The 25,797-nt window shown below is 30.6% G+C and overlaps 1 protein-coding gene across 1 annotated transcript; it reads left to right on the top strand.

The window, feature by feature from the left end:
* Positions 1–544: 544 nt before the first annotated feature.
* On the top strand, positions 545–23,825 carry LOC111638376 (protein phosphatase 1 regulatory subunit 7-like). Its single transcript, XM_023384113.1, has 4 exons — positions 545–705; positions 15,918–16,054; positions 23,537–23,639; positions 23,761–23,825. Exons 1-4 carry the CDS (start codon positions 693–695, stop codon positions 23,823–23,825), a joined length of 318 nt encoding a protein of 105 aa, XP_023239881.1. The 5' UTR covers positions 545–692.
* Positions 23,826–25,797: the final 1,972 nt, after the last annotated feature.

Below are 25,797 nucleotides of genomic sequence, written 5' to 3'. Positions count from 1 at the left end.
CAAAGTATAGTCTACAGGTTGATCGGTTTCTAAGGCAACACCATTTATGATATTATCGAGATGACATTCAATTTTATCCATTTTCTTGAATATTATCGACGTAAGTTCATCACTTCCTTCGCAAACCTTAACTTATTGACGAATGTAATTAGAATTCTTTCAAAGATGACTGCTCACGGCAGGAATTTTCGCCTCGAGGTGTTTACTAGCAACCTTTTTCTACAAATGACTCATTATTAATAATAAAACTGCATTTAAGACACCGTAAAAATTCTTAAAATAACTCGAAAACCCCACGTGTCAAGTAATTCGTAAAAAAAAATAATCAATTACACACATATGTTAATTGTCAAATATGTCTTTATTGGACGTCGTTCGTTCGAAATATACAATATAACCAATCACGTGTTATTACGCAACGCAATTATGTACATTTTGACAGGTTTGTTATTTTAATGCGTACTTCCACTACCAGATGACGCGACGATTGGCGTGCGAATTCGAAAAAAGTTTTTTTTATGTATTATATGAAAAAAGTAATTGTAAAAATAATAACTATTTTATAAATTTAATTTTAAATTATATTAATTAATATTACGGCGAGGGAAATATAAATTCGTTAAAATTAAGGGCGTTGTTTCGGATGGAAAAAATTTATTGGGGCTCTGTTTGAGCGGAAGGTTCAAAACAAGATGGCGGAGAATGGTAAGTTATCGATCTATTCAGCTGTTGCAAATTTTGTCATAAATGTCACAAAAATAAACAAATCTAACGGTTTTGTTGACGTGTTAAGTCGTAATAACGTCTAGAATATGTTTATGATAGAAAATTCATTCGGGAAATTACTAGAGTTTATATTTCCTTTCCAATAGATTAGAGTCGTGTTTTCTTGTAAAATCCTGGTTTAATTCAGTTTATTTTAACTGTTTAAGCTATTTAATAAGTCAAGAAACAGCTTTGACTTATGTAAATCGAGAATTTAATCGTATATATAATAAGATCTAATTACTGTCATAAGAATCACACAGTATGAATTTTTTATATAAATAATTGCAAATGTTGGGTTGGAGTTACTTTTAGTTAATTTGTGTGTATAGACAAATGACCTAAAAGTGACTTCTACTAGTTATTATTATACACACTTTCTGTATTAATTTTGAAAATATGCTGAATGTAAAAACATTATTTAAAAAAATTACAATATAAATATTGTTAAAAATTGCAAAATCATATTATAAACTATTAAAATTCACAATGTGTTCGAAGCTTGTTGTCGTATTCTGTTGCACTTAAATCTTGCAACTGGACAGACAAATAACCAATTTTCTGTCGAGTTGCAGACAAATATGCTACACTAACCTTATAATGCTTTACAGTTATTTTGAAATGTAACACAAATGCAAACTGCAAAGCATTATAAGGTTAATGGAATATATTTATAATTAAAGCTTTGTTTATTGGCTGGATTTTATTTCTGTAAAGTTTTTTTGCCAAACTTTAAAAATAAAATTCAAATTTAATTTATATATATGTATACAGTAATATTTTGTAAATGAATAAAATATAGATTAATAATTTTTTTTATTACGGGTTTATTGCATCAATTTGTATAATACGCAGCAAAAATTAATTTTTGTTTTTTTGTTGCGTATTATAAAATTAATATACAAATAAAAAATTTCTATTTGCATTTTGTGTTTTTTAGTTATAACCTGTCTTCAGTTAGCATTCTTTATTGAGGGTTTTAAATAAATAAATAAATTAATTTATATAGTTTTGATTAAAATGGACTGCAATTTTGATCTATAAATTTCTGCTGGTGTCCATCTGTTTGTCTGTCCGTCCTTCCTTAATCTTGAGAACAGAGATGATTATTTCAATTCAAAAATTTTTTCCTGGAATGGAGTTAGTTAGATGATCAACATGACTTCATTGTTAACAGGAAAAGCATGATGTGCAGGGGAAGACAATACTAAAATTGAGAGCATTGTGTGAAAAGTTGCAGTCCAGCATTGCCACAATGTCACAATAAGTAATTGCTTGTTTACATTAAAAATACAAGGAATAAATTAAAATGTCTTCATATCTCCATGAAGTCTATTCAACAGGAATGAAGTCTTCCTTTACAGAGATCTTAAAGCATAACTTTAAAGAGGCAATAATTGNAAAAAGTGGAAAGCAGCCAAACTTCATGATGAATAACTTAAAATGGTCATTAAATTCATATATCTCCATTATATTTTAATAGGAGATTGATTGATTGGAATGATTTTTTTATTTTTATTTTTTACTTTTTTGGCATTGAATCTACAAAAGTTATGCTGATCGAGTCAAAAGATAGGAAAAAAAAAAATGAACATTTACAAACGAAAATCTGGATGCTATGACAATAAGTGGTAAGAATTTTAGATAATACTATAATAAATAAGTACAAAGAAAAGATAAAAACATATTCACATGATAGTTCAAAACTTAGTTAACCAAATATAAAATATATATTTAGTTAACTAATTTTTGGTCTCACCATTTTTCAAGACTTTTTTAATAACAATATCTGGCAACTGCTATCTTGCAAGGCAGCCAAGTTTACAGGGGTATGCATTTACAGCAGGGGTGGTCAATCAGTAGATTGTAATTGACAGGTTAATCTCAAAAAAATTTTCAATTGATCACCACAGTATTTTCTATCTACAGTTTTGTATAACACTTATAAATTTATTAAATTAAAAAAATCATATTAATATACTTTCAATATTAAATCATGAATGAGAGAAAACACGAATACTTAATTCTACTGTACATACAGCAGTAGGTTACAGATGTTACTACTATAAACTTACATTATGTAGTGATGTCATTTGTGTCTATCAGTAGATTGTGACTAGTTTTAATATAATGAAAGTCAATTACAATAACAAATAGTTGACCACCTTTACAATAGAATAGCACGTAAAGCTATACTTGTAAAACTAAATAAAAGTAAAAAAAATAAATTTATAGTGTTATTTAATAAATAAAAATAGATACAACATTACAATGTTAACTCCAAGATTTATTTATTTATTTTAAGGTTTTTGATGTTATAAAAATATTTTATTCAGGAGTAACGGTTATAGAACAATGGTTTCGAACTAATGATATATCAACTGGCATAGAACACTTTTTAATAAATTATAATCAGTGCCATATTTAAAAAAAAGCAAATATAATTATTAAATAATACTTCCAGAAAAATAATAAGTAATGTTTTTGAAAAATCATTCTAAATTAATCCTAATTTGTCAGTTATAAAAATAAATGTTTAATCTGATTGTATGGATGATGTGTACGATGATATGATAGATGTAGGTGTGTGTAGTTGAGTAGATATATAATGATTATATATATTACCATATATGATGATTATAAATTTTATATATATATATACAGTAGAGCATTGATTATCTGAATCAATTGGGGACTGGGGTTGTTNGAATGTGTAGTCTGGAACACAAGAAATAAATGGTGGTCCCTTTTGGGCAGACTTTGTCTTTAATTTTAATAATAATAATCTCCATTGGATGAAAAATTTGCAAAAGAAAAAATTGGAATGTATCGTCACCAGGGGGAAGTTTCCAAAATCTGCATTTTCCAGCGCTTGTTCCAGTAGATAAAAGCAGAAACACCCCATAGGAAGAATGGAAAGCAAGACGTCTGTATAACACCAGTTCCTTTTTTAAAAAATTTTTTTAATTGGATGTAATTGTGTTTTTTAAAGGACTGTTTTTAAATTCTGGCGGCATGTAGCCTATAAAGGAAGATCTGTCGCCATGAATGTGAAGTCTGGAACACAAAAAAATAAATGGTGGCCCCTTTTGGGCAGACTGTCTTTAATTAATTTTTTGTCTTTTTGATTTTATAAGTTGGGTATTTAAAGTTAGTTAGTTATTTAAAGGGTCAAGTATTCAATAAATGGTAGAAAATAATATTTCAATATTATGTAATAATTATTTGAACAAATTTGAGAGAATTTCTATTCATCACTTATGTTTGCATTTTTCTAATCATACAATGACTTGATAGATTTAAATGCAATTGGAAATTTTTTTGTGAATTGAACAATTCTTATATTCTTTGAAAATATTATCTAATTCATTAAATTTTATGGTGATTATGATAATCATAATTATATACAAAAAATAATTACAAGTATATATATACATTGTATATATATACTTGTGCTCATACAACATTGTAACCATGTTGTATGAGCATATCTTATTTTTGAAACTTAGTAAATTGAAATCTTGTAAATTGGGATGATGATTTCCTTTATTTCTAATGGTAAAAGTGTGTACCTTGTTCTAACTTGATTACCTTACTCATGTTCTCTAAACGACATTTAAGTGCTACAAAATACCTATTTTATTTACAATTATTAGTTTCATTCAGTAAATTCATTTTATTTACCTATCAGTAAATAAAATGGATTTTAATTTTGTTGCACTTGTAATTTTAAGAGTTTTTTTTAATCATGAATATTAGTGTTCATTGTATTAAATATTTTGACTCATAAATTGGGAAGAGGGATAAAATAAACCAACTCATTGTATTTAATTTCTGTCATACCATATTCATAAACCTCTATATAAATTTTACGGCAGTGATAAGGTATTTTATGCATTAGTAGAAGTAAATAAAATGATGTAAAAGTGATAAAATGATATAGTAAATAAATTGTAAATTTAATAAGGTTTATTAGGAAAGTTTTTTATTTCTTTTTTTGTTTTTACTCTAATATTCTTAGTATTAGTGGAGCATGGATAATCCACAAGTCTGTTTTAATTAAAGCTGATTAATTTTTCTTTTATTTAGTTTTAATTTAATATAATAGTTCATTTTNAAATGATGTAAAAGTGATAAAATGATATAGTAAATAAATTGTAAATTTAATAAGGTTTATTAGGAAAGTTTTTTATTTCTTTTTTTGTTTTTACTCTAAAATTCTTAGTAGTAAACACTTAAAAAATTAAATTTTTTTAATCATATTATTATTTATTTTTTTAAATTTTTATACACCAAATTACAGCATCCTATCTAAACTCTACTTTTCTTGTTACTTTGTGATTCATTCTTTGAATCTCTACAAATTGTTTTGCATTTAGATATTCTTTTGCTTTAGTTTTTTAAGGTTCTACTTCTTAAAATCTACTCCATCTGCTGTTTCTTTCCTGTTTCTCATGCTTTAGTTTTCAGTCAAATCTTGATAATTTGTTTTAATATTTTCAGTCTATTTGTAGTTTGTTTGATCAAATTTCATTTCTCTTTGATTCATTATCTTAATGCTTTAACTTAATCTACTATATATATATTTTTTAAGTAGTCTTGTCTTCACTTATTTTTGTTGTAAATGAAAACATCAAAAATTTCTCTTCTTTCCTATTGTTCTTAATTAAGTTAAATTTTGTTGAAGAAAATTTTAGCCTTGATCACTTGGCAAGTTTTTTAAACGGTTCTACTTTGTACCTTTTTTCTGATGATGTCATTATCAATTTATCTTTATTTTTTTTGTCTGAATGACTTTCTCCAACATTATTATTGAAAAACTGTTTTTCTGCTAATTGCACTGTTTAATTGAATCAAACTTCATATAAATAAATCTTCTCCTTACAGATGTTTAATTGAACATGTAATTAAAGATAAATGTTAAAAGAAAAATTTGATAAAAACATTTAAAACATGAGTACTTTAATCAAACAAGACCATTTAGTTTTACATTTTTAGTCTGGAATAAAATGAATGAGCTTTGATTTTTTTTAGAATTTTCAATACTACAGTAGAATCTGAAGAAACCAAACAATTGCCAAATTTAAATTGGGCTACTTTATGCTACTATTGATAATTAAATACTGAGTAATTTGGTACTAGAGTTAGGCATTAAGCATTATCTCTTATTAAATTTAATAAAAGATGGTGTCTAATGCCTTACCAAATTACTCAGTATTTAATTATTAATAATAGTGGTAAAGTAACCTGATTTTAAATCCAGCAATCATTTGGTTTTATTATAAAATATTGAGTTTGAGATGTTTATAAGGTGAGTTGCTAAGTATAAGGCTACTTCAAGTTTTTGGAATAATAAATTTTTATTACACTTAAACAAAAAATTAGTGACTGGAATAAATGTAGATGTAAAAGAATTACTTATTCTATTTACAATCAAAAATAAAAATGAAAATATAAATGCTAAAACAATCGCAGTTTGGTTGTTGATGCAATCTGAAGAACATCTACTGTTGATGGATGATGCCAATAACTACATTGAATTTTAAGGCATGTATCTATATTTTCATTTAATAAGGTACTGTACAGTACATGTTGAATAATTTTCATCGTTTTTGTGTTAAAAATAAAGAGATTATAATGATTTCTGAATGCCTAGTTACTTTCAACCCACTCTATAGAAGAATTGCATGCTCCTGCATCATAGTTTGGCCACTGTGGATATAGAACATCATTACACATTATCATTGACCAATCTATAAGCCAATTTCATTGTTAATTATGAAAAAAGTTAATTTTATAATCTTAAACTATGTGTAAATTATATATAATTATGTATAATTTATGTTTGTTTTTAATAACAAAGGTTTAATTTTTTTGATTTTTTTGATTTTTATTAATCTTTTCAAGATGATGCAAACTACTGAAGATACTGAATTATAGAGTAATTTAATTAGACATTCTGGCATAATTCATACATTGAATAATTTATTGGTTAAATCTATACTAATATTATAAAGAGGTAAAGTTTGTAATGTAAGTTTGGTTGTAGGAGGTAGTCTCCGAAACTACTCATCCGATTTCAAAAATTCACAAAAAATTCCAATATTTAGAATGGACCTTCAGGGTGGACATAGGCTGTATATTATTCTGTTAAACATTCATGTAAAAGATATCATTCTGGTAAGTGTTATATTTTTGGTGTCAGCGGATGGCAAGGGGCAAGATGTGTACGTATATGAGATAGGTAACCACGTGGCACAGTCACGTGGTTGGCGAGATACGCAGTGCATTTGTCCGAACTTGTAATATATAAAGTTGACACAGGGAACACATGCATGTAACTTTGCTTTATTCAACCTCTTAGTCTTAATGTTTGATTTTATGTTCAAATTTATATTTATGAATGATTTGAGAAGATCCAACTTATTTTTTCAAATTTAGTAAATTAGAAGAACCCAGAAGGGGTTACAAAAACATTTGTTATTTATCACTTAGTTGTACTATGCACTGGTTAGTGGTTGCTGTGAATATTATTATTGTTATCCCAGTGTGATAAGCAGATATCTAAAAATTTTCTAATTAGTCTCAGAAAAGGGGGGACCTAATTCTTGCACTCGGTGAAAATGGGTAAGATCAGCTATAATCTAATGATCTTATTCTTTGCTATCAGTTTTGTTCGAGCAACGCAGGGCTCATCTGCTATTAGGTTTATAATTTAATTACATAAGTTTAATAAATCTAGTCAAACTATTACAGAAATATTTTTATTAAAAATGTTTTCAGGCAAGTGATGCTTTTGCATTACTTTCTGCATTGATACAATGTGATATTTTATGGATTTTAAAAAATAAAAAATCGTGATGATAAATGTATTTTCAATTTTGTCATGTTAATGTTCTGCCAAAATTACATGCTTAAATTATATTGAACACATGAACAATTTTTGTCATGAAATAATCAATTAATAAAAAATGTTAATGATAGTGTGTTAATCACCAAACATATGCCGTAAATCCATCGGGCTAGTTTTAAGGCTAATTACTAAATAAATTACGTAATTAATTTGGTACTAGAGGTAAGCGTTAGGCGCCTCTAGTGCCAAGTTTATTTAGTAATTAGCCTTAAAACTAGCCCGATGGATTTACGGCATATGTTTGGTGATTAGCTATATTACATCGGGTTTAGCGATGTTTATAGATAGTGTGTTAATTTGGAATTTAAAATATTTGTATTTTTTTTCTTTGAATTACCTCTTATTTTTTATATATATGTATATGCATGGTAGGATCCAAAAATTTAAGGACTTGGCATATAGTTCTTTTCCTTAACAGTTTAAAAAATGGGTGCCAACCCTCTTCAAAATAATCTCCTTGGGTGATGATACACTTTTGCCAGCACTCATACAGCTTCTGGAAGCATTGCTGTAAGCCATCTTTTGTAACTACCCATAATGTTTCCTGCAATACTGCTTTTCCCTCAAAGCAAAATGATTGCCAGATTAGATTGGGTATATCACTGCTACTATTAATAATTAAATACTATATAATTTGACCTGGAGGTAGTCATTAGGCACCATCTGTTATTAAATTTAATAATTATAATTAAATTAATATTTTATTAGTTAATTTAGAAGGTTCTGGAAGAAGAAAATCTGCCTGGACATGGCTTGAATTTGCAACTGCTGCTTACTATGCAGATGCATTACCAGTTATGCTACCTATACCTTTGTCTGATCTTCACTTCCAAACCTACTAATTTAGCTATAACCATACTCTAGTTATTCATGACACCACTGGTGATGACTTAGTGTTCATGGTTTATAAACCTCTTCTATGGCACTCAGCTGGCTATTGCTTTACCACAGCATAGTGTGTACAGTCGACCCCCCTATAAGATAGAGATACGTTCCATTTTTTAGGAAACCGATTTCTTACGAATCCTTCCAATCACAACCCGACACGTATCAAGTTTACGGACTACGGCTGTTTGAAAGATTTTCTTCCATAAAATTAATCGATTCTAGACTAATCCGACTCAACATTTCCAAAATACGTATATATTTTTTGGGAATAATCCGTATAAACTACGCTATAAACAAAAAATTGTAGGATTACTTACCGAGTGTCACCATTCGACATTGCCATTGCTCAACATTGTTTTCGTCGCGGAACAGCTCAGCAAAGAGCGGCCGATTTCTAACAACTTATTTTTCTGTGAAAACTTCGTAGAACTTCGGAGACATCATTAATATAAATAATTTTAATCGCCGTTGAATAAGAAATGTTTCTTTCACAAGAAATGTATAAAATTACAGTACTGTATTAGACTTACGGTACCTAATTTACATACTGACAGACGATAGTTAGCGTAAAAATCTCCGTAGCGTGGCGCCACGCTAGACGGCGGAAATTATATATTTAATTATAACAAAGTTACAATAAGTTAATATATAATTATATATACAGTACCTAATTTATATATAATTAATATATAATTATATGTACAGTACCTAATTTATATATAATTTATATAATACTGTCCAGACGATAGAAATCTCTCTGTAGTTGGCGCTACGGACGGCGGGAAAGTAGTTCGGCTGCCCGATGACGTTTGAGGTAATTATAGGGAATTTTTACTGTTTTTTACGGATACTGGTCACAATTTTTTTGTAGTTTTATAGGAATCGTAATTATAGGGACCGTAATTATAGGGGGGTCGACTGTATATACAATATAAACGTCTTCAATCCTGGTAGTAATATTAAAGCCAAATGATTGTTGGATTAGATGGCTATATTTCTTTCACTATTAATAATTAAATAAATGTAAATTAAATTATAATTAATTAATAATTAATTTAATTGTAATTATTAAATTTAATACGAGATGGTGCCTAATGCCTACCTCTAGGCAAAATTACATAGCATTTAATTATTAATAATAGCAGCAATATAGTCTGATCTAATCCTGCAATTGCTTGGTTTTAATATAACTATTGGGCTGGTAGATGTTAACAATGCTTTTACCTCATTTGATGACTTAAAAGAATAAAATAGAACTCACATCAACCATTAACCAGTGTGAAAATGATTAACATTTGAGTAACTAATCACCAAACATATGCCGTAAATCCATCGGGCTAGTCCGATGGATTTACGGCATATGTTTGGTGATTAGCTATATTACATCGGGTTTAGCGATGTTTATAAACATTTGAGTAACTAATGTATCATAACCCCTTTTGGGCTCTTCTTCAGGCTTTTTTCAATTCAAAATAGGCTGGATCTTAAAATTCCTTAATGTTTCTACATATATTGTTTCATCAATGGAAAGCAGTAAAAATTGCAAGGGGCTAAGTTAGATGAATAGGCAGGATGTGGAAGCACTCTAGTACCATTTCTGGCAAGAAACTGTGATGGACTGATGTGCAGGCACATATCCATGAAGAACTGTTGTTCACTTTGCCATTTGTGACGATGGGCTCATACAAATGTTGTAAAATGTCCAGATAACACTCCTTATTTACTGTTCTGCTCTCAGGAATAAATTCTGAATGGATTGTCATGTAAGAACAGTTGTTGAATTTTTTAATATTATCTTGTATATATATTTTGAATTTCCCTGAAATGATTTCATCGTATATAATGAAATAATAAAATGTTTTTATAGTTTAAACAAAATTGTCATTAACTTACGATTAAGAATTTATTTCATTAGAAAAAACAATTACTCCTGTTTTTAAGATTGTTTTCACATAATTCTGAGCCTTTAAATCTGTTTTTTTCATTCCAAGGAAGAAAAGCTATCATGAGCAATTCTCTGCTTATGAATCCTGTTTGATCCAAAATCAGATTTTTAAACCCACCAGTGGCCAGGGGATAAAACCACTAAATGCTGTTACAGAGACATTCCATTAACTTGGCACTGTCGGGACCAATGTGATGCCATATTAATGAATATGCTGTCCTATTGGATGAAAAAAATTTTTTTGGTTTTTTTTCAATTCTGTGGACACAGTTAATTTTACATATCTTTACTGATAAAACTGTACTTTAAATGCCATTTCAATTTTTCAAGTCATATCTTTGGTTGGCTTGAAACAAGAACACTATTCTTACTTTGTGCTTTGTATACTTTTATTGCCTATAAATACAGACATATTCTAATTATCAAAGTACATGAAAAGTAATGTACTGTAGCTGTTTCCTTGATAATTTATTTTATGTTTATTGATTGCAAATGTGCTAAATATTTCTGATTCTCATATCAAATGCTTGCAATAAAGTCTTTGGAAAAGATTTTAAACATTCATACACAAGCTAACTAGTTTTTATCTAGCATAGCATCATGTTGTCTTGGCATCTGTCATCTCTAAAAGGAGAACCCATACCTCTTTCCAAGAACTTCGTGTTTTGAGTGCTTTTACATGAAAATCTTAACTCTGGACCTACTCAGTGCACCAATAATTCTTTTCCCAATGACAAGCTTGGAATGCCAGCTTACTGGATTTTCTGGCATCCAATAAGCTGACATGTCAAGCTTGTCATTGGGGACATGTCAATGGGACTTCACTATTGTTAGTTGGAGGTTTGCACCTAACAACACTTAATAGAGACTGTTTTCCACACAGAAAGTCTTGCCACAGAATGTCCTTTGGTAGCTCAGTTTTGTTTTATTGCCTTATGTAATTAATCTAATCCAGATCCTCCAAAAATTATATGGGTGATTTGTCCTATACATGTTGGTTTTCACCTAGCCAGCCCCATCATTGCCTTGATTTTTATAGGTATAATGATGGCCCTTTTGGTGCCTGCAAAGTGGAAAAAGTTTTAAAAAAGTTTAAAAAAATTGTTTGATGTGTGTAACAGAATACTGTACAGTCAAACATCGGGTTAAAAACTTAATTTGTTCCTAATGTAAAATGGATTAATCTGTTCCTGAACCTCCAAAACAAAGCCTTAATTTTTTTATCCTTTTAGCTATATTTTATGCATAAAAATGCCTACACAAATATAATATTATCTATATATATAAAAAAAGACATTATATATATATATATATATATATATATTTATATTTATACGTGATTATATATTAAGTTTATAAATGATTACAGTAAAACCTGTCTGAAACGGAATCCGGATAAAAACCTGCGTAAACGTAAATTCCGTGCGTTAAAAATCTGTTTAAATGGGAACTTACCAAATAAATGTCCGTACTATTCCGGTTTACACAGGTTTTGTTTTTAAATGGTTTCTTAACGCTGGTTCGTGGCTGGCTTAATGCAGTTTTCTGGATTTACTCCACGTATATAATGCCAATTTCTCTCTCTGGTATACAGGAATGTGAGCGATCGTGAAATGCTCACGTTCCTGTGACGTTACGTTTGATGGTTTGATTGCTCACGTTCCTGTNGCAGCGGCAAAGCACTGGCGAAAATTTAAATTTGCCAACTGGAATTCTTTCGGATAATCGACGCTCTACTGTGTGTGTGTGTATATGTATAATATATATGTCTTTTTTTTTTTTTTTTTTTGGAAAGACGGTCTTGTTTATAAAATAGTACTGTCTGCTGTGTTACCAGCTTAGATATATGAAGGAGTACATGTCAGGAGTTGATATTTGGCACAGAGTATTTGGTGCCCAAATCATGTGCACATAAATAAAACCAGACTTATAGGTACACAGGACCGAGAACCGCGTCCAAATAAAATACAAAATGGCAATCTCTCTACAAACAGGCAGTAGTGCGAGATTTGTGCATGTATTGCTGGTTGGGAAGTTGGACATACGAATGTTGCAAAATAGAATTTTGACAAACCCATTTACCTGTCCTGTGTTATTCCCTACATATCTCTGGTCGCCATGTGCTGACCTTGATTGGTTGAGCTGAGATATCTCGTTTCGGAATCGGAACGTTTTTCAAAGTAGATGGCGCTACTCGTTATAATTTTATATTAAAACTACTTTCCGAAATATAATTTTTTTATATTTTTACATTTATTAATATATATATATATAGTTTGTTTGTGCAAAATAAAAAAAAATTTCAGACAATACAATAGCCACGATTATTTTTTCAAAAACGGGAAATTTTCATTAGGCATAGACAAAAATTCAACCTGGGGCGACACACAATGGAGAGAAATTTCGAAATTGGATAGGTTAATTTCACTGAAAATGCATTGTGGACGACCTCATGGTCGTGGCTGTGGCCGAGGCCGGCGAAGTTTGAACGATTGCACTCAAAACCAGTGATACTAAAGAAGATTGGAGAATGAGAACGAGACCCACCTTGAGTGTCGAAGTGATCCTGCTTAGTAGTGAGTCTTTGAGACATAGTCTTCTCCCAAATACGGCTTTGATGTTTTACTTGTATATATATACAGTGGATTCTTGATCTATTGTTTTTGTATCAATGATTTTCCTGCATCTTCTGTTCTCCAATGTTCATCAATGTTTTCTCCAGTCCCAAATAAGGACCCATATATAATGTTAATTTTTCCTGTATTCTTTGTTCCCACATTGACTGTTTTCCTGCAATGTTCGTTTTATATTTTAATTGAAAGAAAAATATTATCCCACAACAATAGTTTTACTCACAATAGAGATGCTAAGTTGAAACGCTGATTTTTATGTACTAAAAATAAAAGCACATCAAATTTAACAGTTAAACCCTTTGACTACAGCTAACCAGTTTTTATTGTGATTTTTGGCTATATTTTGTCTACTGTTTTACAAAATGCTGTACTTTATTGATGACATTTCCTCTTAAAGCTTGATAACACTGGTAAAAATTAGCACATTGTCTCAGGGTTGCCATCTGTACGATAATTATTGTATTTGTATGATTATTTTGGGTGTTGTATGATGTACAATAATTTCATAAATATGCTTTACTCCGGAAACAACTGTTAATTATTGAAAAAAAAATTTTTACAATCATTATTTTTATATGTATCTTTTTTTTGTTGATATTTCATGTTTTTTTTCTTCCTGGAGAGCTGCTAAATTTTTGGAAGTTTTTAGATTGGCTATTAATGTATATTTTTGATTATAAGGCAAACCTTTGTCATATTTTTTTGAGATCGTTAGCTGTTATACTTTTAGACTTACTGATAAAATGCTCAAATTGACTGAAAATTTGTGCAAATAAATGTTCTGTTGAAATGCCATTATGCTTCTACTTGTACAAAATATAATAAAATGTATTAATGTAGTACCTATAAAGTACTTTCCATCTAGTGAATTGTCTAGAACTGTAACTTTATTGGCACAGAGAGTTGTGATCACTCAAGGACTGGACTAAAAATTTTAGACGGTTGCAAAAATTTGGAAAAACTACAGCTTATGCATATGAAATAAGTGTGGTATATAAAGGATGTGTTACATATTTGTTGTTAATAATTTGTTGATGTTTGGTATGTTGAAATTGTATGAAAAAACATAAATTTTAGCTTATGCCCATTCAGAGGTTTATGCATCATATATTTTAAGGGAGAAAACTTTGTTGTAAAATTGGGTCTAAGAAGTTTTTGTTTTAAGAAGGGATCACAGATAAAAAGTTTACAATATTCTGACATAGGGTGAATCTTGTTACTATTTCTACGGATAAAGGGCATAAGTATAAAGGATTGAGATAGATGTACAATAATTTTAAATGAAATACGATAATTTCAAGGGGCAGATACAATGATTTTCTCCTGTAAGGTTGGCAATCCTGCATTGTCTTGAAGTAGGGGAGATCATGTCTGGACAAGTGAGAAAAGTCAGAACCCTTTTCCATAAGAGAATCAACACATTGTAAGTGACCAAAATTTATAATTTCACTAACATTTTTGACACTTCTAAGGTATCATCAATGACTATTCAAACAATTTTGAGTCAATTTAAATCTTTTATCCTTTTTAAATTCCAGCCAGAGACAGATGATAAACAACTTGAATATAAAATACAATTCTTCATTAAAATGTTTGTTTGTTTGCTAATTTATGGCAACGCAATACTTGGGTGATCTGCCTAGGGAGATGCCTTTCGGGAGGTCTTTTTATAGGAAACTGGCCCCTATTTAGGCGTTACAGACTTGTAGAAAACCCAGAAAACTCCATGTGGCCAGCCCGTCTGAGCGAAGCCAAACCCACGACCAAACTCCCAGTGTTCAGGGTATGAAGACTGCTTGGCTACTGGTGGGCTTCATTAAAATGACTGATGATATATTGTAGAAACTTTTATTGCTGCATGTAGTTGGTGCTGGATCCTACAGTAAAAGGTCGGTGTATTAGTATATGTTTTTAATGTCATATTGCCACTCATTTTATTGAAGAATTGTATTTTATCTTCAAGTTGTTTACCATCTGTCTGTGGCTGGAATTTAAAAAGGATAAAAGATTTAATTTGATCTAAAATTGTTTTTATAGTCATCATTATATAAATATGTGAATAATCCTTGGGACTATATGGTTTAGGTAATTTATTTGTTGTTTACTTTTATAATCTGTGTTAAACTTTTAACAGGATTCAATAAGTACAATACTCTAATTAATGTTCTGTATGCCAATTTTTTCATAACCTCACTTGGACAACCATCTTACTTATGTGGCCAGAAGTTGTATACCTCATAGATGGATACATAAATGGAGTTTTACTACAATTTCTTATTCTGCTTATTATATAAGTTTAGAAAAGACACTTATTTGAATGAAATGTTTAATTTACATTAGAAAATGAGATTACTAATTAGAAATTTACAATTTGCCAATTACTTCTTAATGAGAAAATTATTTTCTTACTTTTAAGTAATTTGTAATCACTTGTAGTGATTATTTAATAATGACTTTTATTAAGTAATGACTACTTTGTTGAAAAATGTTTCTATTCAATCAATATATTACAATTTTACCATATTAGATTAATCCTTTTCTCTCAAAAGATAGTGTAATTCATAAAATAACTGCTTTAGTAGATTACTCCATCAACTACATACAACCTTGTACAGCAGGAAACATTAGTTTAATAAATATTTTTGTACTGTACAAGGTTGTATGTTGTTGATGGAGTGATCTAAAGATAATCTTAATTTCAAATATTTTAATAAATTTCAGATTTTTTTTTAAAAATTAAAATTAAATATTTTTTCAATTTATTTTATTACAGAAAAAGTGTTGGATTTATCAGAGAAAAATTTAAAGAAGTTGGAAAAACGAGATGGTGTCGGTTTTCACAGCCTTATTCTAGATAATAACGAACTTTGTAAATTAGAAAATTTAGATCGATTTCCCGATTTGGAAAAGGTGAAATGATTTATTTTTATTTGTATTTTATGGAAATTTTCAAAGAAGTTTTTTTAATACTTATATAAGGGGTGATCAAAAAGTTTCTGTTTAAGGACGTGGCTGCAGCATATGTGCAAATTAGCACATCACTGATGTGGGGTATATAAGCACCGACAGCAAGGTGTGGGATTATTGTGTGGAAAACGCCTTACAGTCCTGATCTCTCCCCGTGTGATTTTTACGCCTTCGGTCCCTTAAGTCCTTAAAAGGTTGACGGTTCTGGTCGGATGTAGAAGTGCAGCAGGCAGTTTTGGACTTCTTCAAGCAGCAGAAACAGGAGTTTTACTAACGAGGTATATTCAGCCTGGTGAAGCAGTGGGATGCTTGCCTAAATGAACACAGTGCTTTCGCATGACTGGCATACCAAATCTGGACTGTACAGCCTTTGAATGGAAACGTTTTGATCGTGCCTTATATTTCTTGAATATAGATTAAATATTTCAAATCAAGTGATTTGAAAGATATAATTTAATTTAATTATTCCTGAGATCAATGACAGCTGTAAAATGGAGTAGAAAGTATTAATTTTTTACATACAGTATACAGGATATTCACTTTAACATTTATCCTGTTGCAAGAGAGATCTTTCCAGCATTTCACAAGTACAATACATGCATATGATAATATTAGTTCCATAATAAAATAAATTAATTTATTCAAAAATAAAAAGAATTGTATTTTAATTCAAAATAAGAATTGTAATTTATTCAAAAATAAAAAGAATGAAATGTTCTTACATTTGAAAGATGTAAGAACAAGGTGTAAATTAAAAATACAATCTTTACAAATTGTGATGACATATGTCTGTGTCTGCATAGAAGAACAAACATCTTGCATTCTGTTAATTGGCAGAGTGCTACAACAAATTTATGGTTTTTTTTGATATTTTCATAATTTATTTGATATATATACGGTCAAACTTCTATATAACAAAGTGGCTAAATCCTGAAAAAATTTTGCTATAGGGAAATTTTGTTATACAGGGTGTATCAGAATGATGTTTTAAAAATTTGGGGATTGTAGAGGATGAAATTTTGAACGTTTTGATATGAGGAACCTATAACCAGAAATTTGAACTAAAGTGTCTACAGCAGTAGGAAGTGCTTGACCGCTCTTCCCTTTGGTAGCTACCTTTCTGTCCAATGATGTCATATTATTGCTGCAGATGGAAGACTGTAAACACACAATTACAGTGGTCTAACTGAGCCTGTGTACAGGACGTTGTGTACTTAGTGCTTGTCGTCTTCAGGTCACCCCTTGTATTCACTGGCGCTGTGCTGTAAACACACAACTAGTCAACATGAGTCCTTTGTGTATGCAACACCTGTAGGAACAGTTCATGAGCTTATGGAGTGCATCTTTACAGCATTTAATACCATCAGAGGAGAGAGTGGCATCTTACAGAGGGTCGGACAAAACATGGTTTGTCGTTGCACATTATGAAATGAAGTTGGTGGTTGTCACATTGAACATTTACTCTAAAGTAGTGCAGCCACTGATTCGATGTACAGTTTGATTGTACTCTACTGTTTTGTCAATAAAACTTGTCATAAATACTGCATTCTGCTGTTTCATTCAGCATACCGACCGCTTAGAACATGCAAAGTGCTGTAGAAACTTTATATCACATTTCTGGCTTTGGGTTCCTTATATCAAAACGTTCAAAATTTCATCTTCTACAATCTCCCAAATTTTTAAAACAACATTCTGATACACCTATAGAAATTACACATTTTGGTAAATAAAGTATAATTTTAATATAATTTGTTTGTTATTTTGTGTCAGTGTTTTTCAACCTGTGGGTTGCGACCCCAAGGGTGGTTGCAAAGCCTTACACAGGAAGTCACGGGTGAAAGAAAAAGACAAGTGTTTGTAGGTCATACACTACAATAATAAAACTAGAATTTCAGTGAGAAGGCTGTGCCTGTTTATTTTATAGTACAATTGGGTTTTTGATCAATATTTAAGGAAAGAAAATTAAATACGTAGTTTTTAAAATCTCTGATATAATTTTAATATGGCTCTGGGGGGTCGCCAGAAGTTTTTAACTTGTATAGGGGTCACATATTCAAGAAGGTTGAAAAAAACTGTTTTATGTAATTTAAATTAATATAAATATAATATACAGTAATGTGACTGCAGGGTCGGCACCTCTTTCATGCCTTGTCAGGATTGACATCACCATGTCTTCTGGACACGGAAATTTCGATGGCTGTTATGTTAGTTTTCGTGTGAGCAGTTGCGTCGTAGGCTTTTGGACTTGGAATGGAGGCGGAAGGAGACAACTGGAAGAAGTACACTCTACAAAGTTATCGTTTAACAAAATACCTGTTTATTAATCAATACCATCTATTTAAAAGCTATATACAGATACTTAGTGGATGCTAATAATATTAATATGATATATATATAGGAACCTTATTATTACGATCACGACTCTGACTGTGAGAGAGAGAGCTTACAATCATTTGCGTGTTGATAAATACTAAGAATAAAACACATCTTTAAAAATCCAGCAAATGACTATTAATAAAATAAAAACGTTTTGTTTAAATTATTTGTGTTTATTTATTTTATCGACCACAACTACGTTTTCTGTTATTTATATTTTCATATTTAAGTTTTATTTTTATGTTAACTGAGGAAGATCGTTAAAGTTTTTTAATGATCTTCCTCTCTCATTCATACTTTTATGATCAATCAACACCTAATTGTTTTGTATGCCAGATACGTCGACGATATATTCATTCTACGGCAAAAAAAACCTGACCTACAGCAATTTTTGAAGACGATCAATAATAACCCTTATGGTTTATTACTACAAGTAGACCATCAGAGTGAAAATAATGTAAATATTTTGGATATTTTCCATCACTTGTAGACGGGGAGAAATCTGGACCAGCATATACAGAAAACCATATTTCCAATTAACTTTAATTCCACATAAATCGATTGATCCGCATCGTATCAAGTTAGTGGTCTTTAGGTCCTGGATAAGAAGAGCTTATATGCATTGTTTAAACATAAAAGACACAATAATGGAGCTGAATTACATTTTAAGGATTGCTGAACAACAAGGATACTGAAGAAAAGTCATAGAGAAACTAATCGCAACCTTCCAAACAACAAAACAACGGCATGCTACGATAGACCAAAAACAAAGGATAGTTTTAAATTATATTCCATTTTTAAGGCAAATTTATAAAAAGGCGGCCAAGACTAATAATTTACAAGTGGTATATTGATGCAATCCTACAGTCTTCAAGCTCTTAAGAAACGATATGACTGGAAATCAGCCACAGGAATCTGCTCTATACCGTTACGCGATCAGTGTTTTGATTCTGATCTTGTATATGTGGACACTATGATGCACTACTTGCAGCAATGTCTCAAGGAATATAAATATACGATTAATAAGAACTGGATAACACCATGCTATCAGCTTACGCAAGACGACAAGACATTCAAGTCCATCGGGATCAAGCAGCAATAATTAAACCAACAACACATTTACACACTATGAAATATCTTGAAAAGTTGGAGATCTTTAAAGCACACAAGAGAACAGGCTGCATTAACCATAGGGATGTGGTCGCATTAGCTACCGCATGGCTGTCCTTTTACGAAAATTAATGTTATTAAGAGACATTTTTATTTTAGTTTTATTTTATTTTTATTAAGTGATATTTTCAACTTAATTTATATTATTATGTGTTTGTTTATTTTATTGACCACAACTACATTTTCCGTTATTTATATTTTCATATTTACGTTCTAATTTGTTGTTCTGTTTTTATGTTAACTGAGGAAGATCGTTAAAAAACAGTTGAAAATGTTTTTATTTTATTAATATTTATTTGCTGGATTTTTAAAGGTGTTTTATTCTTAGTTTGTTATCCAGTACGTACATTAAATTTAAGTTGATAAATATCTTAAGAATTCAAAGAAACTGAAGATCTGTTTGGAACTTTCAGGAAGTAGGAAAGTTGCTTTCTTCTGGAGTGGTGACGATTTCTCTTGAGCAGTGACGGATTCTCAAGTGGTGACAGCTAAGATCAGTGATGGCAATGGCGAGCGGCTGGACACACACAGTTCAAGAAAAACTGGATGATGGCTTTTGACTCATTGATCCCTCCTTTTTACTAGGGGGCAGGTCCTGGGTTTTTCCCATGACCTTATTAGGAGTTTTTCTACAACTGTCCAATAGTTGATTTTTATTGTAGATTCCGGGTGACACATTAGGAAGCTGTGTCATCTTTGAAAGGAACTGAATCTGGAGAAAGATACGAACTCATCCTTCCAGGTTTTTATTAAGTGTTGGGGGGAAAAAAAATAGAATTTTTTCCATGAGTTTAAACATTATTTTGTTTAATTTTAAAGTGAGCATGAAAGTTTATAAAAGGGTTTATAAAAGTTTATCAAATTCGGGCACTCACAGTAATAATGTAATATGAATAAAGTTTTAATTTTAAGTAAGTTTACATTTGTGTGTTAAAATACTTAAAAGTTAGGTTTAGCTACATTTTTATTAAAAAAATTATAATTTTTTGTTTCACAGAACAATTAAAAAAATGTTCTCTCTTCATAATATGCTTCACACTTATTAAGAGCATTAAAACTATTTCATCTACATTGGCATAAATGCAGGTTCTAGCACATTTTCATGTAGGTCTCTCATCATTGGCTAATTTCAAAATTGATTTACAATTTGTTGTTATGGTTGATAAACTATATACAGGAATTCCAAACTTTGTTACAATGTTTCTATTTTTTTGAGCCCTTATCAATTTCCTGAAACACCATAAATTTTTTAGAAATGCTTAAACACTATGTGAACAGTTTTTCAAATTCCAACTGGATGACTTATTAAAAAAAATAAAATCTCACTAACCTCAAAATTAGTCCAGAAATCGTCAAAATTATCACCTTTCTAATGTTTTTGACATTTGTTAATTATAAATCGTTAATCTGTCAACAATGGCATTTGGATCTAATCTCTCTTCCTCTTTTTTACAGTCGGTAGCCATGTGGGGAGCAGATTACATGTTGGTTTTAAAAGCTAACGACCAATATTTCTCACTCCTGGGCCATGGTTTTATGAAAGATTTATGGATTGATATCTGAAATTGAATTTAAATTGGAACTCAACTCAGATGGAGTAATTGACTTTTAATGATTGATGGTCCTTATAACTTAAAAAAAATTCGTATATAGAAATTTAACTTTGTTATTTAGAAACAATTTCACATAAATTTTTTGTTGAAAGAGCAGTGTACAATGCAAAAATTCATGATATGGGAAAATTTGCTATATAGAAGTTTGGCATAAAAAACTGACTCAGAAACTGGAACTAAATATCGAAACTACTACTTCACACCTAAGTGCTAATTCCAGCACATGAACGATAAAAAACTTTAATGTTCTAACGTTTTCGGCCGTGTTTCAGAGGCCCTCGTCAGGAAAATATTACAACGAACAGAAAAACAGTTTTATCTAACAATTTTCGAACAAAGCTGTGTTCTAATTTTTTTAACATTTAAACGATTTTTGAATATCAAAATCGTTCCGTATTACAACGTATAAATAAAATAATTATAAATAAAAATACCAATAAATATATTAAAAATACATAAAAATAACAGGTGTTAATATACAAAAATAAATAATATATACGGTGGTGGTAATACATTCATTGTTAAACGATAGCCCGAAGTACAAACGATGTGCGATATGGAAAAATTGTTTCCTTAAAAAACTCAAATTTATGTTTTGTGGCTTTGTAAATAATATTTCCACGACTGTGGAACAGGGATATTGTCGGTGTTGATGCAATTTCCCTTCATTTCCGCTTTATAAATTTCAATCGCCTCCAACGAACGTAATTCGTGTCGGTCAAATGCCCTGTGTAAAAGCGTAGCTTCATTCCAACAAGGAGAAACCCCAGGTTCGGTAGCATACTGGGCTAGTGCGGTATTATATCCGAGGACAGGAAAGCGCCAGGAGTGTACCGCATTCCATTGCAAGACAGTCGCTTCAATAGATGTATAACGTACATCGGGTCCACGTATCGGTCTCTAGAGGCTAGGGTAAGAGACCACATGTATGATGTATCCAAGGGGAGATATAATACTGCTCTAGCCCAGTATGCTACCGAACCCGGGGTTTCTCCTTGTTGGAATGAAGCTACGCTTTTACACAGGGCATTTGACCGACACGAATTACGTTCGTTGGAGGCTATTGAAATTTATAAAGCGGAAATGAAGGGAAATTGCATCAACACCGACAATATCCCTGTTCCACAGTCGTGGAAATATTATTTACAAAGCCACAAAACATAAATTTGAGTTTTTTAAGGAAACAATTTTTCCATATCGCACATCGTTTGTACTTCGGGCTATCGTTTAACAATGAATGTATTACCACCACCGTATATATTATTTATTTTTGTATATTAACACCTGTTATTTTTATGTATTTTTAATATATTTATTGGTATTTTTATTTATAATTATTTTATTTATACGTTGTAATACGGAACGATTTTGATATTCAAAAATCGTTTAAATGTTAAAAAAAATTAGAACACAGCTTTGTTCGAAAATTGTTAGATAAAACTGTTTTTCTGTTCGTTGTAATATTTTCCTGACGAGGGCCTCTGAAACACGGCCGAAAACGTTAGAACATTAAAGTTTTTTATCGTTCATGTGCTGGAATTAGCACTTAGGTGTGAAGTAGTAGTTTCGATATAGAAGTTTGCAATATGGAAGTTTGACTGTGTGTATGTATATATATTGAAATTAAATTTTAATTTAAATCAAGATCATAAAATTTAATTGAACTAAACAAAATGTAATTTAAGTTTATAAAAGTCTGAAATTATTTATTGAAGTAGAATCTTAATTTCTTACCAAGCAGAGTAATAAGTGATTTTTCTCAGGTTTTGTTTTTTTAATTTAATAATATATAAGTTTAAATCAGTACAATATAAGTTTTGTGTTTGTTAATTTAATATAAGCTTTAGGTGCTTTATGCTCTTTATTATAATTTAAAGATACTAATTGTTTGACAAATGCTAAAAACTATAACAATATTGTAGGAGCACAGCATTTATCTACTACTGGCCTCAAGCTTCTTTCAGATTTATGTGTTTTAGCAAAACCTTTCTCTACGACAACTTTAGCTAAGCAACTAGGTATGATGAGAATAATAGTTTCATCCCCAGCCATGCCAAGGCTATTCGGATTTGCTAAAACACATAAATCTGAAAGAAGATTGAGGCCAGTAGTAAAAACTATAACATACTTTTTGAATCATCAGATGTTAATGCATCCAATTAATTAATATTTTAAACAAATAGACATTTGATTTCATTACTTTTAATGTTGCAGAATTATGCAATGTATCAAACTATCAATTAAATTTTAGTTCAAAAATTTTCAGCTATCAGCATGTGGGAATCGTCTTTCGAGAATGTATGGAGTTGCAAAACTGCATCACCTTGTCCATCTTGATCTGTCAAATAACAATATTGCATGGATAGAAGGTAAATAATTATAAAGATTATATTTTAAATAGCTGTTTGTTTAGACATAAAGCCATAAAGACATAAATGTTACCATATAAATAAAATATATTTTAAATTCTTAAAAATATGTCCTTTCAAGATTCAGAAAATTTTGTCATCTTCACTTTAAAACATAATGATAATTCAGTACAAGAACTTTTTTGATAGACTTTACTGCCATAATAAATAAATTCCTTTTAAGGGATGGACTGGTGAAGAAACACTTTTTCATGATGTCTTTGACCTGTTTCTGAACTACTATAATATTAAATTTATGTATTATTAATTTTTGCATATAAATATTTCTATATAGTTATATAGTAAAATTTCAATTTAATGGTTTTCAAGGAACTGGTGAAAAAATATTCTAAATCACAGAATATCTAAAATTTGAACATCCTTAAAACATGCCACAATGTATAAATACATGTGTATATGCATTCAGAATGGATAAAATGAAGAAAAACACATATATTACTAGTATAAATGCTTCCATGAAGTCCTTTATTTTATCCAATATAATGTACAGTACAATGATCAACACCTTCTAGACATGTTTTACACAAGCATAATAAACTGTTAAGCTGTTTTTTGAAAGTAGTCAAGGATACTTATTTGTTTCCTGTTGAGTTTTTGGCATATCTTCTTCACTGCAGTTTTTAAGTTTGAAATATAAAGATACAAATAGTATTCTTTTCAATATCATCACCACTATTGTGCATTGTGCTTCTTTATGCATTATACTTGTTCCATAGTGTATTGGTTTGTAGCTGCATGGGAATACTGTGTCTGGACTGCAGAATCCATAGTGAACTTCAGACTGTCGTGGTATTGGCAAGTTGTATTTACATTAAAGTTAAAAAAAATAAAATGGTAATAATTTTATTTTTAGTTTCAATTAGCAGAATGGAAGAAAGTAGCATTGTTCTATTTAAAGAAGATGAAAACATACATTATACAATCAAGTTAAAGTTATTGTTTTAAACATGTACAGTACAGGTCTGAAAAGTTTTGCAGTGAGAAATTTGTAATGACATTAAAGTTATTTGTGTGGCATTGCATACAAGACTGATAAGTTGTACGTCTTGCATTTTCACTTTACAGTAGATTGCATTAGTGCTTGCTCACAGATGTTCTGGGTTTTAGATTACAGTTTTTGGAAGATTTCTTTTCTGATCACATATAAATTCCTGTGGAATCTGGCTTGCTAGGCATTTGGATCTCACTCCCTAGATTTTGGGATCTCTGGGGAACATTTCCAACATCTGCTATAGGAGTAACTGCATCATATACAAAACTTCACTTTTAATAAAACTTTACTTAAACCTTTTCCACTGCACAGTAACTTTTTGGATACCCTGTACAACTATTTTAGACATCAAAATTTACTTTACAGTGACAAAAAGCATAAGAATTTAGTTTATTAACACCACAATTATTGATCCATGTGTCTTACTCATCAATGATACTGACTAACTGCTCATCAAAATAGATCTTGAAAAGTCTATTTTTTGTTGACAGACCGTACATGCACTATTCAAAAGTGAAATTGCAACAACATGAAGGAATGTGCTTAGCCAAATGCAAATTGCTTGACTGGTAGAGGTGATAGAATAAGCAAATGATTAGGTTTGTGTATGCATCAGGTTGTGGTACTCAGTTTCGCTATAAAGACCAGCAGCTGGCTCGGGCTGTAAATGCTATCAACAGTGGTTCATGACAGCCAAACTTTTGAAGAAGTGCAGAAAATTCTTTGGAGACTAGGGAATGAGACAATATCCTGGAGCTGTGCAACCTCAGTTTGTCTATGCATGCAGTTGTCACACATGTTGGGCATGATGTGAGTACCATCCAGCAATGTGGGACACGCTGGACACAGAAACATCTATGAACATATCAAAGAGGAAGTGGATTGAACCAGCACATGACAGCGCAAGCAGACTGGTAGATTCGCTGAATGGCCTGTTGTCACGTCATGACAAACAGGTTTCATCTGAATCTGTCTGTCGCTATCAACAGGTGCACCTGTGTTCACTCAAACCATTTGCAATAGGTTGCATGATGTTGGGCTGCAAGCACAGCAACCAGCAACCAGGGTGCCATTAACCTCCCAACATAGGGCTGCATGCCAAGCATG

Source organism: Centruroides sculpturatus, unplaced genomic scaffold, assembly GCF_000671375.1.
Source record: "Centruroides sculpturatus isolate CEXI.00-Female unplaced genomic scaffold, Cexi_2.0 scaffold100, whole genome shotgun sequence".
NCBI lineage: Eukaryota > Metazoa > Arthropoda > Arachnida > Scorpiones > Buthidae > Centruroides > Centruroides sculpturatus.
This window is presented reverse-complemented; position numbering and strand designations above follow the sequence as displayed.

Coding starts and splice junctions, on each gene's coding strand:
- LOC111638376 (XM_023384113.1), top strand. Junction 16,055..23,536: donor GATTTCCCGATTTGGAAAAG/GTGAAATGATTT, acceptor AAAAATTTTCAG/CTATCAGCATGTGGGAATCG. Junction 23,640..23,760: donor CAATATTGCATGGATAGAAG/GTAAATAATTAT, acceptor TGTCCTTTCAAG/ATTCAGAAAATTTTGTCATC.